Source organism: Aquarana catesbeiana, linkage group LG01, assembly GCF_042186555.1.
Source record: "Aquarana catesbeiana isolate 2022-GZ linkage group LG01, ASM4218655v1, whole genome shotgun sequence".
Classification (NCBI taxonomy): Eukaryota; Metazoa; Chordata; class Amphibia; order Anura; family Ranidae; genus Aquarana; species Aquarana catesbeiana.
In genome coordinates, this window is record NC_133324.1 from 406,298,006 (window position 1) to 406,312,225 (window position 14,220).

The 14,220-nt window shown below is 41.5% G+C and overlaps 1 protein-coding gene across 1 annotated transcript in view; it reads right to left on the reverse strand.

Annotated features, from left to right (window-relative positions):
- The window catches only part of PLGRKT (plasminogen receptor with a C-terminal lysine), a 120,863-nt gene that overhangs the window by 90,205 nt on the left and 16,438 nt on the right, over window positions 1-14,220 (reverse strand). Inside the window, exon 2 of the mRNA XM_073635043.1 lies at window positions 12,351-12,431. Coding sequence (XP_073491144.1) covers window positions 12,351-12,431 — 81 coding nt within the window. The remainder of the gene's footprint in view (window positions 1-12,350; window positions 12,432-14,220) is intronic.

A 14,220-nucleotide genomic window follows, 5' to 3' on the forward strand; every position in this document is an offset into this window, starting at 1 on the left:
AAAGGAACTTCAAAAGAAAGGTTGCAAATAAAAAAATAAAATTATATTATGTATATATATAAAATAAGCGAAAAAAAACCAAAACAGATTCCTCCACTGTATTTTGACAGCAGGGTTCTCTATCTGAATACAGAGCAGCTGCTGCTTGAGAAAAATATTCCAACATTCCGATTTAACAAAAGTTGATCTAACGATTGACCCAACACTCTGAATCGGCCAAATTTCAATCCACCTATAGCCAGCTTAAAATGTACTGAACTATATTTCCAAGGTGGTTCCAGGGAACACCCATCAGTATATTGTCTGAGAACTGTTGAACGTAACTGGAAGACATAAGAACAAAAACAGAATACAATGGGGAGGGAATCAAATAAATTGGATACTGCGCTATCAATCTAGGTTTCAAAAGCTGCAAGCACCACAATTGATTGCGTAATAATCCAATATACATAAAAGTGCTGTGCTATGTGAGTATGACAAGTGCTTAACTCTCTTAATATGTGTAAACAATGTGAATACATAAATAGTTCAAATGAAAGGATATTGGCGAATACTCAAATTTTTTTTATATAAAGTGCAGAGAGAAAATATTAACTTATTAACATTCAAAAATGTAAGTGCAAAAAGTCAATTCAGTAAATCCCAATGGTATTCATCTGAATCACTGTGGATGGCAGCCACTAGCATTAATATGCAGATCACCAAGACATGATTATCCACCACCAAAGGAGGGTAAATACGCTTACCAGAAATCGTGGACTTGGCTAATTGTAACGGATTATTTGGATAATACCTACACAAATTCTTATTGGATATATTACACATATATACAGTATCTCACAAAAGTGAGTACACCCCTCACATTTTTGTAAATGTTTTATTATATCTTTTCACGTGACAACACTGAAGAAATGACACTTTGCTACAATGTAAAGTAGTGAGTGTACAGCTTGTATAAAAGTGTAAATTTGCTGTCCCCTCAAAATAACTCAACACACAGCCATTAAGGTCTAAACCACTGGCAACAAAAGCGAGTACACCCCTAAGTGAAAATGTCCAAATTGGGCCCAAAGTGTCAATATTTTGTGTGGCCACTATTATTTTCCAGCACTTCCTTAAGCTTCTTGGGCATGAAGTTCACCAGAGCTTCACAGGTTGCCACTGGAGTCCTCTTCCACTCCTCCATGACAACATCACAGAGCTCGTGGATGTTAGAGACCTTGCACTCCTCCACCTTCCATTTGGGGATGCCCCACAGATGCTCAATAGGGTTTAGGTCTGAAGACATACTTGGCCAGTTATTCACCTTTACCCTCAGCTTCTTTAACAAGGCAGTGGTCGTCTTGGAGGTGTGTTTGGGGTTGTTATCATGTTGGAATACTGCCTTGTGGCCCAGTCTCCAAAGGTAGGGGATCATGCTCTGCTTCAGTATGTCACAGTACATGTTGGCATTCATGGTTCCCTCAATGAACTGTAGCTCCCAAGTGCTGGCAGCACTCATGCAGCCCCAGACCCAAACACAACCTCTGGATATTACGCTGAGCATGTGCACTCAACTTCTTTGGTCAACCATTGCGAGGCCTGTTCTGAGTGGAACCTGTCCTGTTAAACCGCTGTATGGTCTTGGCCACCGTGCTGCAGCTCAGTTTCAGGGTTTTGGCAACCTTCTTATAGCCTAGGCCAATTTATGTAGAGCAACAATTCTTTTTTTCAGATCCTCAGAGAGTTCTTTGCCATGAGGTGCCATTTTGAACTTCCAGTGACCAGTATGAGAGAGTGAGAGCGATAACACCAAATTTAACACACCTGCTCCCCATTCACACCTGAGACCTTGTAACACTAACGAGTCACATGACTCCGGGGAGGGAAAATGGCTAATTGGGCCCGGTTTGGACATTTTTATTTAGGAGTGTACTCACTTTTGTTGCCAATAGTTTAGACATTAATGCCTGTGTGTTGAGTTATTTTGAGGGGATAGCAAATTTACACTGGTATACAAGCTGTACACTGACTACTGTACATTGTAGCATAGTGTAATTTTTTCAGTGTTGTCACATGAAAAGATATAATAAAATATTTACAAAAATGTGAAGGGTGTACTCACTTTTGTGAGATACTGTGTGTGTGTATATTATATATACAGTGAGGACGGAAAGTATTCAGACCCCCTTAAATTTTTCACTCTTTGTTATATTGCAGCCATTTGCTAAAATCATTTAAGTTCATTTTTTTCCCTCATTAATGTACACACAGCACCCCATATTGACAGAAAAACACAGAATTGTTGACATTTTTGCAGATTTATTAAAAAAGAAAAACTGAAATATCACATGGTCCTAAGTATTCAGACCCTTTGCTCAGTATTTAGTAGAAGCACCCTTTTGATCTAATACAGCCATGAGTATTTTTGGGAAAGATGCAACAAGTTTTTCACACCTGGATTTGGGGATCCTCTGCCATTCCTCCTTGCAGATCCTCTCCAGTTCTGTCAGGTTGGATGGTAAACGTTGGTGGACAGCCATTTTTAGGTCTCTCCAGAGATGCTCAATTGGGTTTAGGTCAGGACTCTGGCTGGGCCATTCAAGAACAGTCACGGAGTTGTTGTGAAGCCACTCCTTCGTTATTTTAGCTGTGTGCTTAGGGTCATTGTCTTGTTGGAAGGTAAACCTTCGGCCCAGTCTGAGGTCCTGAGCACTCTGGAGAAGGTTTTCATCCAGGATATCCCTGTACTTGGCCGCATTCATCTTTCCCTCGATTGCAACCAGTCATTCTGTCCCTGCAGCTGAAAAACACCCCCACAGCATGATGCTGCCACCACCATGCTTCACTGTTGGGACTGTATTGGACAGGTGATGAGCAGTGCCTGGTTTTCTCCACACATACTGCTTAGAATTAAGGCCAAAAAGTTCTATCTTGGTCTCATCAGACCAAAGAATCTTATTTCTCACCATCTTGGAGTCCTGTGGGTGTTTTTTTTAGCAAACTCCATGTGGGCTTTCATGTGTCTTGCACTAAGGAGAGGCTTCCGTCGGACCACTCTGCCATAACGCCCTGACTGGTGGAGGGCTGCAGTGATGGTTGACTTACTACAACTTTCTCCCATCTCCCTACTGCATCTCTGGAGCTCAGCCACAGTGATCTTTGGGTTCTTCTTTACCTCTCTCACCAAGGCTCTTCTCCCCCGATAGCTCAGTTTGGCCGGACGGCCAGCTCTAGGAATGGTTCTCATCCTCCCAAACGTCTTCCATTTAAGGATTATGGAGGCCACTGTGCTCTTAGGAACCTTAAGTGCAGCAGAATTTTTTTGTAACCTTGTCCAGATCTGTGCCTTGCCACAATTCTGTCTCTGAGCTCTTCAGGCAGTTCCTTTGACCTCATGATTCTAATTTGCTCTGACATGCACTGTGAGCTGTAAGGTCTTATATAGACAGGTGTGTGGCTTTCCTAATCAAGTCCAATCAGTATATTCAAACACAGCTGGACTCAAATGAAGGTGTAGAACCATCTCAAGGAAGATCAGAAGAAATGGACAGCACCTGAGTTAAATATATGAGTGTCACAGCAAAGGGTCTGAATACTTAGGACCATGTGATATTTCAGTTTTTCTTTTTTAATAAATCTGCGAAAATGTCAACAATTTTTCTGTCAATACGGGGTGCTGTGTGTACATTAATGAGGAAAAAAAATGAACTTAAATTATTTTATCAAATGACCAGTGCAGACTCTTACCTGAGATGATGTCTATGTAGACGAAAGGCATCGGGTCGAGTCCTGTCCAGGCCATTGCGTACCATATGTTTCCTACTTGTTGGATGAGATTTGTGCTGTAACTTCAAAATTGATGTAAGTGTTCTGTACTTTTTAATAAAATGTCATAATTTGTGGTTTTACACTATGTGGAGATGTTTTATCGGTATGGATACATGGATCGTATGATATAACCAAAAGGGTGGTGCCTCTTCCATAGCGATATGTGGTGAGATCCCTGGAGCTGCCTCATGGATCATCCGTCTGGAGATATATGCTTATATCAGCTTGTATGACTCAGTGCCACTGACATCTGAGTCCACGATCTCTTTTTTTTTTTTTTTAATGCAACAAATTTTTTTTATTGAAGATACATCATCATACATTGCCAATGGTACATATAAAAGTAAGGCCCAGCGGAGACACACCCGTCCCGAAGAGTCTGCGATTTCTGGTAAGCGTATTTACCCTCGTTTGGTGGTGGATAATCACGTCTTGGTTATCTGCATATTAATGCTAGTGGCTGCCATCCACAGTGATTCAGACGAACACCATTGGGATTTACTGAATGGACTTTTTGCACTTACATTTTTTACTAAAATTTTTTTCATATAAAGTGCAGAGAGAAAATATTAACTTATCAACATTCAAAAATATTAGTGCAAAAAGTCCATTCAGTAAATCCCAATGGTGTTCATCTGATTCACTGTGGATGGCAGCCACAAGCATTAATATGCAGATCACCAAGACGTGATTATCCACCACCAATGGAGGGTAAATACGCTTACCAGAAATCATGAACTCAGATATCAGTGGCACTGAATCATACAAGCTGATATAAGCATATAACTCCAGACCGATGATCCTTGAGGCAGCTCCAGAGATCTCACTACATATCGCTATGGAAGGGGCACCACCCTCTTGGTTATATCATACAATCCATGCATCCATAACAATAGTGTAAAAATGCAAATTATGAAATGTATTAAAAAGTACAGAACACTTACATCAATTTTGAAGTTACAGCGCTTATCTCAGCCAACAAGTAGGAAACGTATAGTACGCAATGGCCTGGACAGGACTCGACCCAACGCCTTTCGTCTAAATAGACATCATCTGTGGTAGTGGTCTACACTGGTCATTGCTTATATATAGGTAATATATAAAAAAAAAAAATTGTGTAGGTATTATCCAAATAATGCGTTACAATTAGCCAACTCCACGATTTCTGGTAAGCGTATTTACCCTCCTTTGGTGGTGGATAATGACATCTTGGTGATCTGCATATTAACGCTTGTGGCTGCCATCCACAGTGATTCGGATGAACACCATTGGAATTTACTGAATGGACTTTTTGCACTTATATTTTTGAATGTTAATAAGTTAATACGGTATTTTCTCTCTGCACTTTATATAGAATTTGTTTTGAGCATTCGCCAATGTCCTTTCATTTAACTATTTAAATACAGTTGTGCTCATAAGTTTACATACCCTGGCAGAATTTACGATTTCTTGGCCATTTTTCAGAGAATAGGGATGATAACACAAAAACATTTCTTTTACTCATGGTTAGTGTTTGACTGAAGCCATTTATTATCAATCAACTGTGTTTACTCTTTTTAAATCATAATCACAACAGAAACTACCCAAATGACCCTGATCAAAAGTTTACACACCCTGGTGATTTTGGCCTGATAACATGCACACAAGTTGACACAAAGGGGTTTGAATGGCTATTAAAGGTAAACATCCTCACCTCGCTTGTAAATAGTGTGTGTGTATAAAAGGTCAATGAGTTTCTGGACTCCTGACAGACCCTTGCATCCTTCATCCAGTGCTGCACTGATGATTCTGAGTTATGGGGAAAGCAAAAGGATTGTCAAAGGATCTGCAGGAAAAGGTAGCTGAACTGAATAAAACAGGAAAGGGATGTAAAAAGATATCCAAGTAATAGAAAATGCAATCAGCAGTGTTCAAACTCTAATCAAGAAGTGGAAAATGAGGGGTTCTGTTGAAACCAAACCATGGTCAGGTAGACCAACTAAAATTTCAGCCACAACTGCCAGGAAAATTGTTTGGGATGCAAAGAAAAACCCACAAATAACTTCAGGTGAAATACACAACTCTCTGAAAACATGTGGTGTGGTTGTTTCAAGAAGCACAATAAGGAGGCACTTGAAGAAAGATGGGCTGCATGCTCGAGTCGCCAGAAGAAAGCCATTACTACGCAAATACTACAAAGTATCCCGCTTACAATACGCCAAACGGCACAGAGACAAGCCTCAAACCTTCTGGCACAAAGTCATTTGGAGTGATGAGACCAAAATCGAGCTTTTTGGCCACAACCATAAACACTACATTTAGATAGGAGTCAACAAGGCCTATGATGAAAGGTACACCATTCCTACTGTGAAACACGGAGGTGGATCGCTGATATTTTGGGGGATGTGTGAGCTACAAAGGCACAGGAAAGGTGGTCAAAATTGATGGCAAGATGAATGCAGTATGTTATCAAAAAATACTGGAGGAACATTTGCATTCATGACAATGATCTAAAACACAATGCCAAGTCGACCTGTCATTGGCTACAGCAGAATAAATTGAAGGTTCTAGAGTGGCCATCTCAGCCTCCTGATCTCAATATCATTAAGCCACTCTGGGGAGATCTCAAGCGTGCAGTTCATGCAAGACAGCCCAAGAATTTACAGAAACGGGAGGATTTTTGCCAAGAGGAATGGGCAGCTTTACTATCTGAGAAGATAAAGAGCCACATCCACAAATACCACAAAAGACTTCAAGCTGTCATTGATGTTAAAGGGGGCAATACACGGTATTAAGAACTGGGGTATGTAAACTTTTGATAAGGGTCATTTGGGTAGTTTCTGTTGTGATTATGATTTAAAAAGAGTAAACACAGTTGATTGCTAATACATGGCTTCAGCCAAACACCAACCATGAGTGAAAAATGTTTTTGTGTTATCATTCATATTCTCTGAAAAATGGCCAAAAAAATCATAAATTCTGCCCGGGTATGTAAACTTATGAGCACAGCTGTATGTATTCACATTGTTTACTCATATTGAGAGAGTTAAGCACTTGTCATATTTACATAGTACAGCACTTTTATGTATATTGGGGAGGGAATCCCTGCTGTCTTGGAAGACTGGAAATAGAGTTACCGGTAAGTCTTATGCCCTGTACACACGGTCGGATTTTCCGACGGAAAATGTTTGATAGGACCTTGTTGTCGGAAATTCCGACCATGTGTAGGCTCCATCACACATTTTCCATCGGATTTTCCGACACACAAAGTTTGAGAGCAGGATATAAAATTTTCCGACAACAAAATCCGTTGTCAGAAATTCCGATCGTGTGTACACAAATCCGACGGACAAAGTGCCACGCATGCTCAGAATAAATAAAGAGAAGAAAGCTATTGGCCACTGCCCCGTTTATAGTCTCGACGTACATGTTTTATGTCACCGCGTTTAGAACGATCGGATTTTCCGACAACTTTGTGTGACCGTGTGTATGCAAGACAAGTTTGAGCCAACATCCGTCAGAAAAAATCCTAGGATTTTGTTGTCGGAATGTCCGAACAAAGTCCGACCGTGTGTATGGGGCATAACTGATTTTCTTCAATCATCCATCCAGGACAGCACATGAGAGAATAAGCAAAAACTTTCCAGATTACGGAAGAACAACTGCCTGAAGAACTTCTATCCCAAAAGACTGATCCTGAGAGGAGTGAGGGTGAGGAAGGTAGAGTAGCTTGCGCATTTAGCTGCTCTGGAAATTTGGCCTGTAATGGCACCAGCCCTCTTGGTCTAAGAGGTAGATAAAGCCCTAGTAGAATAAGACATAAGGCTCAATACACCTCTTGAATAGCTTGTTTAATCCAGCAATATCATTTTTAAATGTGTGATGGCCTTTCCCTTTGCCAGCATGCAGAAAAAAAAGGGGGGGGCTTCTGACGGTACCACAACACACAATTTCTATTTTCTCAAGCACATGGAGTTCTTCCTTTTTCTTGTTAGCAGAATGAGAGTATAAGGAAGGCAATACAATATCTCAAGATGAATGAAAATTAGGTTAAACTTTAGGTAGGAAGTCTGAATCAGTTTTAAGAACAATTTTAACCACTTCCCACCTAGGCCAATTCTGGCACTTCGCTCCTACATGTAAAAATCATACATTTTTTTTTTAGAAAATTACTCAGAATCCCCAAACATTATATATGTTTTTTTAGCAGAGACCCTAGGGAATAAAATGGCAGTCCTTGCAACTTTTTATGTCACACGGTATTTGCGCAACGATTTTTCAAATGCCTTTTTTTTGGGGGGGGGACAACAAAAAAAAAGTAAAGTTAGCCCAATTTTTTGTATAACATGAAAGATGATGTTACGCCAAGTAAATAGATACCTGACATGTCACACTTTAAAATTGCACATACTCGTGGAATGGCGTCAAACTTTGGTACTTACAAATCTCCATAGGCAGCGCTTTCAATTTTTTTACAGGTTACCTGTTTAGCATTACAGATGAGGTCTTGGGCTAGAATTGTTGCTCTTGCTGTAATGCATGTGGCGATACCTCACATGTGTGATCTGAATGGCGTTTACATATGTGAGCGTGACTTAGGTATGCATTCGCTTACGTGCGCAAACACTTGGGGACCAAGCCGCTTTAAAAAAATAAATAATTTTATTCTTTATTTTACTTTTATTTTTTTACACTTTCTCTTAAAAGAAAATTTTTTGATCACTTCTATTCTTATTACAAGGAATGTAATAGGAATAGTGCGTGACAGGTCCTCTTTATGGAGAGATGTGGGGCCAGTCTTTGCTCCAAAAAGACACTCAAAGTTGCAATGCACTAGGATCAGAAATGTGTTTTCTTCATAACATTTCTTCTAGACTAGAGGTTGAAGCCTGAAAGGAAGGAATATTTATCAGAGCTGAAATAACCAAGGACAGGCCAGTGTGTCTATCCCTAGCACCGCACTCCCTCTGGGCAAGCAGGTTTATCTGTAGACTGTACTATTTGCCAGGAAGACCTTTGGATTCAGAGTCCATTCTGATTTTTGGATTTGGTGGCAGCTCAAGGAACCTGCTGAAAGATTCCCTTGAGATGTGCTGCTAAATGGGACAGTAGATGACTTACTGCTCAAGCAGAAATGTGGTTTGCTAGAAGGCACAATGCTAGATTTTGAGTGCCCCTTGCTTGTTCAGAGAAGCTACTGTAGTTATGTTGTCCAACAGAATTAAAAAATGCTGACCTTCCAGATCCTGAAAGACCTGAATTGCATCTCATACAGCCAGTTGGAGGCCTTCCTGGACTCCACCTTGGACCAGCAGCTTTGTACCACCTTCTCTTCAAGATGTATGCCCCAATCTCGGGCAATCATCATGAGTCTTTTGGAAATAGGAAAGGACCACAGAAGGCCTCTGGAGAGATTTCACCTTTCTCTCCACCACCAGAAGATGAGGAGACGGCCCATACCTGATCCTCACCCAACAGGAGGGCAGTCTGGGGGACTGAACATAGAAAAAAAAAAGATCCCTGCTTACTCACCGTTGATGTAAGCAACAAGAAAAGCGGATGAAAGGGACACCACAGGAGTAAGCATGCCTTCCTCTTACAGAGTTCCAAAAAAACATTTTAATCTGACCTTGGGGCCGCCTTCTAAAGTCTGCGGGGATTGGGGAGGGTATGAGTCATGCCCTCTCATGTACTGTCCTGGATAGACAACTTTGCTTTTATATGCATTTATAAAGGGTTGACAGGAACTACTAAACTCTTCTATCCCAGAAATAAAAATCTTCAGGTTTAAAGAAAGGTTTCAGCCTGAGTAGCTTTATCTGCAGAAACTTCTATTCTTTATCAAAGTTTTACCATTACTATATGATGAAAACTTGAAAACTCCCTTTATTACAGTCCAACCTCTACATTTCTATCTTTAAAAAAAAAGAGAGAAGATGACATCTTTTTTTAATTGTGTAGCTTTTAAATTTTCTCAATCTCATCTTCCAGAACTTTTGCTTTACTGACAATTATCCTCAGCATCATTCAAATTTCCTACTAATTATTCTGTTGTTAGTTACTGTGCTTTTATAATTTCTTCCAATTCAGAGAAATCTGATGAAACTATTTTTTTTTTTTTGATTTCTCAGTTTAGTGATTATAGACATAAGCTTTCATTGTATTTTGAATTTCAGGTTTACACAATAATGTAATTGACTATTTGATAAAATAACCTTGTAAATTATATTTCAGGTTTCTGGTCTCTTTCTATAGAAGAAAAGCGAGACACTGATTTCACATGTCCACTGCTGGAGGCACTCCTCCCACCCAAAAGCTTATAAATGTTTACATGTTTTACTGCGGCAGAATGGCACGGCTGGGCAAAACAACATTACCTTACATCGCTTCACCTTTTGGCCACTAGGGGCGCGTGCGCCGGCAGCATGTGCCAGGAGCCGATGCGAGTGCCCGGCGGGTGCGGTCACCGCCGGGCTCCCGCAATCGCTCGTGACAGATCCCGGTTCTCTCAGGAGAGTAGAGACAGATCGTGTGTTCATACTATGTATGAACACCGATCTCTCTCTCCTCCTAGATAGTCTCATCCCCCCTACAGTTAGAACACAGTGAGGGAACACAGTTAACCCCTTGATCGCCCCCTAGTGTTAACCCCTTCCCTGCCAGTGACATTTATACAGTAATCAGTGCATTTTTTATAGCACCGATCGCTGTATAATTGTCAATGGTCCCAAAAATGGGTCAAAAATGTCCGTTCTGTCCGCCACAATAACGCAGTCCCGATAAATCGCAGATCGCCACCATTACTAGTAAAAAGAAGAAAATAATAATAATAAAAATGCCATAAATCTATCCCCTATTTTGTAGACGCTATAACTTTTGCGCAAACCAATAAATTTACACTTATTGCGATTTTTTTACCAAAAATATGTAGAAGAATACATATCGGCCTAAACTGAGGAAAAGAAATTGTTTTTTTTTATAAAAAATGTGGGATATTTATTATAGCAAAAAGTAAAAGATATTGTGTTTTTTTTCAAAATTGTCGCTTTTCTTTTGTTTATAGCGCAAAAAATAAAAACCGCAGAGGCAATCAAATACCACCAAAAGAAAGCTCTATTTGTGGGATAAAAAGGACATAAATTTTGTTTGGGTACAGTGTTGCACGACCCTGCAATTGTCAGTTAAAGTGATGCAGTGCCGTATCGCAAAAAATGGCCTGGTCAGTGAGCAGCCAAATATTCTGGGGCTGAGGTGATTAATGAGCACATCTCTATCTTACCAAATATGTATTTTGTTATAAATAGAAGACTATGGCTACACAGACCCCCAACATTTCCTCTAGCATTCTGCTCTTGTCGTTAGCTTTTTCCAATTGTGTTAGTGATAATTTTTTTGTTTTTGAGAAACAATAGAGGGAGATCACCAAAGCAATAACTGCAACTGAAAAGTAAAATAACACACACACATAAATTATTTCAGTTCAACCTGTTGGCTGAATGAAAACAAACTCCCCCATCCACCCTGTACAGCATGGATGATGGAATCTCTTATGCCCCGTACACATGATCAGACATTCCGGCGGATGTTGGCTCAAACTTGTCTTGCATACACACGGTCACACAAATCTTGTCAGAAATTCTAAATGTCAAGAACGCGGTGACGTACAACAAGTACGACGAGTCGAGAAAAATTAAGTTCAATAGCCAGTGCGGCTCTTCTGCTTGATTCCGAGCATGCATGGAACTTTGTGCATCGGAATTGTGTACACATGACTGGAATTTACGACAACGGATTTTGTTGTTGGAAAATTTGAGATCCAGATCTCAAATTTTGTGTGACAGAAATTCCAATGAAAAATGTCCGATGGAGCCTACACACGGTCGGAATTTCCGACAACAAGCTCCCATCGAACATTTTTTTATTTGCTAATTTTTCACCAAGCTCCTTTGATTTTCAAACAAGGGATGGCGGATTAGAGGTGGCTGACAGGGCCATCCATGTAGTGAGTTTTGGCCAGTTCTTGAGGAATTTGATTGCCGTGTACCCAGCTTAACCCTTTGAAACTCAATGACAGGAAACTGCGTCCAACTAAACAGGCATGAAAGATCTCAGCTTTCATTAGCGTGAAAGAAAACCACTGCCTAACTGCAATTTGCAATAAATAGCATTTGTGTGGCACCATAAAACACCATGATTAAAACACTTTTTAAAACAAATATGGCAAAGCATGAAACAGGGGTCTCCAAACTTTCTAAACAAAGGGTCAGTTTACGCTCCTTCAGACACAGTCCAGGGGGACCAGACTGTGGCCAATGGGAATAGAAAATGTTTTGGCGTCAGTGGGAGTAAACAATGCCCAATCTTTGGTATTAAAGGAAGGAATAGTGCTCCAATGTTGGTGTCATTGGGGAGAATAGTGCCTTTTATCGAAGGGAAGAATAGTACCCCAAGGGCCAGATAACGATAAGCAAAGGTCCACATCTGACCCCCGGGCAGCAGTTTGGAGACCGCTGGCACACAGTTTCACAAATCTAAATGACTGATCAAGCATATGACTTTACCTGAAGCTGTGAGTTCATCAGCATAAATTCTTGCTGTTTCTTTAGGTTTTCATCCATACTTTTGGAGAAAAAGGACCCCATCTATAAAATAAAAATAATAGGAAATGCTCATACTACACTTAAATGTCTATTTACTACACAATATTTATAAGCATCATTTTCAAATACACTGTAATAATTATTGTTACATGGTATTTAGACTAGTTACTTTATATGCAGACCGGGGGAATCCTGTAACATCAGTTAAAGCAACTTTTCAACTAAAGAAAGATGTTTTCATTTTTAATAAAAATGTCACCTACTTAACCCCCAATTTAACCTTATTCAGGCCAAATAGATCAGACATCTGGGTGGATCCCGACATTATTTTCTGGATGCCTGCAAAGCCTGGACCGGCTCTGTGACATCAGCTGAATTTGGGCCATAAGACTGCAAAACTAAGTGCACACTCCTGTGACCCACAGGAGAAATATGGCCAAAAGAGATTTGGCCATACTTCTCCTTTAAGTCTATGCTAATTGTGTCAAATTGCATTGTGTGGCTGAACCCCACAGTTCTCTGCATTGCAATAGATGGCTGACAAAGAATGAGACAGCCAACCTGATAACATGCAGACAGGGCCAGCGCTACCTATAGGCAAGGTAGGCGCCAGCCTAGAGCACACGTCAGCCAGGGGTGCCGCCAGTGAGTGGCGTAGCTTGGGGGGGCAGGCGGGTTCCAGGAGTCCAGGTACGGTGGCAGCAGCAGGTGGCCTAGGAATTCATCTCTACTCCATACAGTGGGTGTTTGAGAGGCAGAGATGGACTGACCCATTGGGTCATGGAGTCCAGGTCCGGTGGTGGGGAACAGGCAACAAAGGCCTCGGAGCGCGGACAGGATGACAGCATGTACCATGATTTCTACACGGCGAGTGAACGGCCTCACAGTCGGAGGCCACAGCTCACAAGGCTCACAGGGGGCCTGGAAGACGAGGAAGTGTGGGAGGCGCAGAAAGTCAGAGACCGCTGCTCGGGAGGGACAGTCCAGCTATCGCACTAAATGGACCTGCTGGAGAAAGCACAGCACCCCCATTGTCAATAGAATGAGAACGGGCCCTGCCTGCTGATGGTCATTGAACGTTCTCCTACTGCTGTCAGGAAGGTACTGAACATTACACACACCTACCCGCAGACACGGACTGGGACAGGGAAACACAGGAGGGAGAGACTGCAGACACCCCCTCTCTCTCACCCACCTTCCTCACCCCACCCCACCCCCTTCACCCCTCTCTCATCCTCCTCTCTCTCGCTCACCCTCCTTTCACCTCCCTCCTCCCCCTGTGAGCCAAATTCACACAGGGAAGCCGCACTGTTAAAGTGATTGCAAAGGCAGAAGGTTTTTATATTAATGCATTCTTTGCATTAAGATAAAAAGCCTTCTGTGTGTAGCAGCCTCCCCAGCACCTCCTCATACTTACCTGAGCGCCATCTATGTCCTCAAATGCCTCGACCATCCGTGACTCTCCCTCCTGATTGGCTGAGACACAGCAACGGCACTATAGGCTTCTGCTGCTGTCAAACTCAGTTAGCAAATCAGGAGAGGGGGTGGGGCCGACCCGGGGCTTCGTGTCCGAATGGACACACGGAGCTGCAGTTCGCCTCGGGTACCCCCATAGTAAGCTGCTTGCTGTGGGGGCACTTGACAGGAGAGAGGGGCCAGGAAAGCCGAAGAGGGACCTGAGAAGATGAGGATCTGGGCTGCTCTGTGCAAAACCACTACAAAGATCAGGTAAGTATAACAATTTAATTTTTTTATTTGAAAAAAGAGACTTTACAATCACTTGAACTGTCAACTCCCCCTTGCCTTACCCATTTACAGAACACTTTGTATT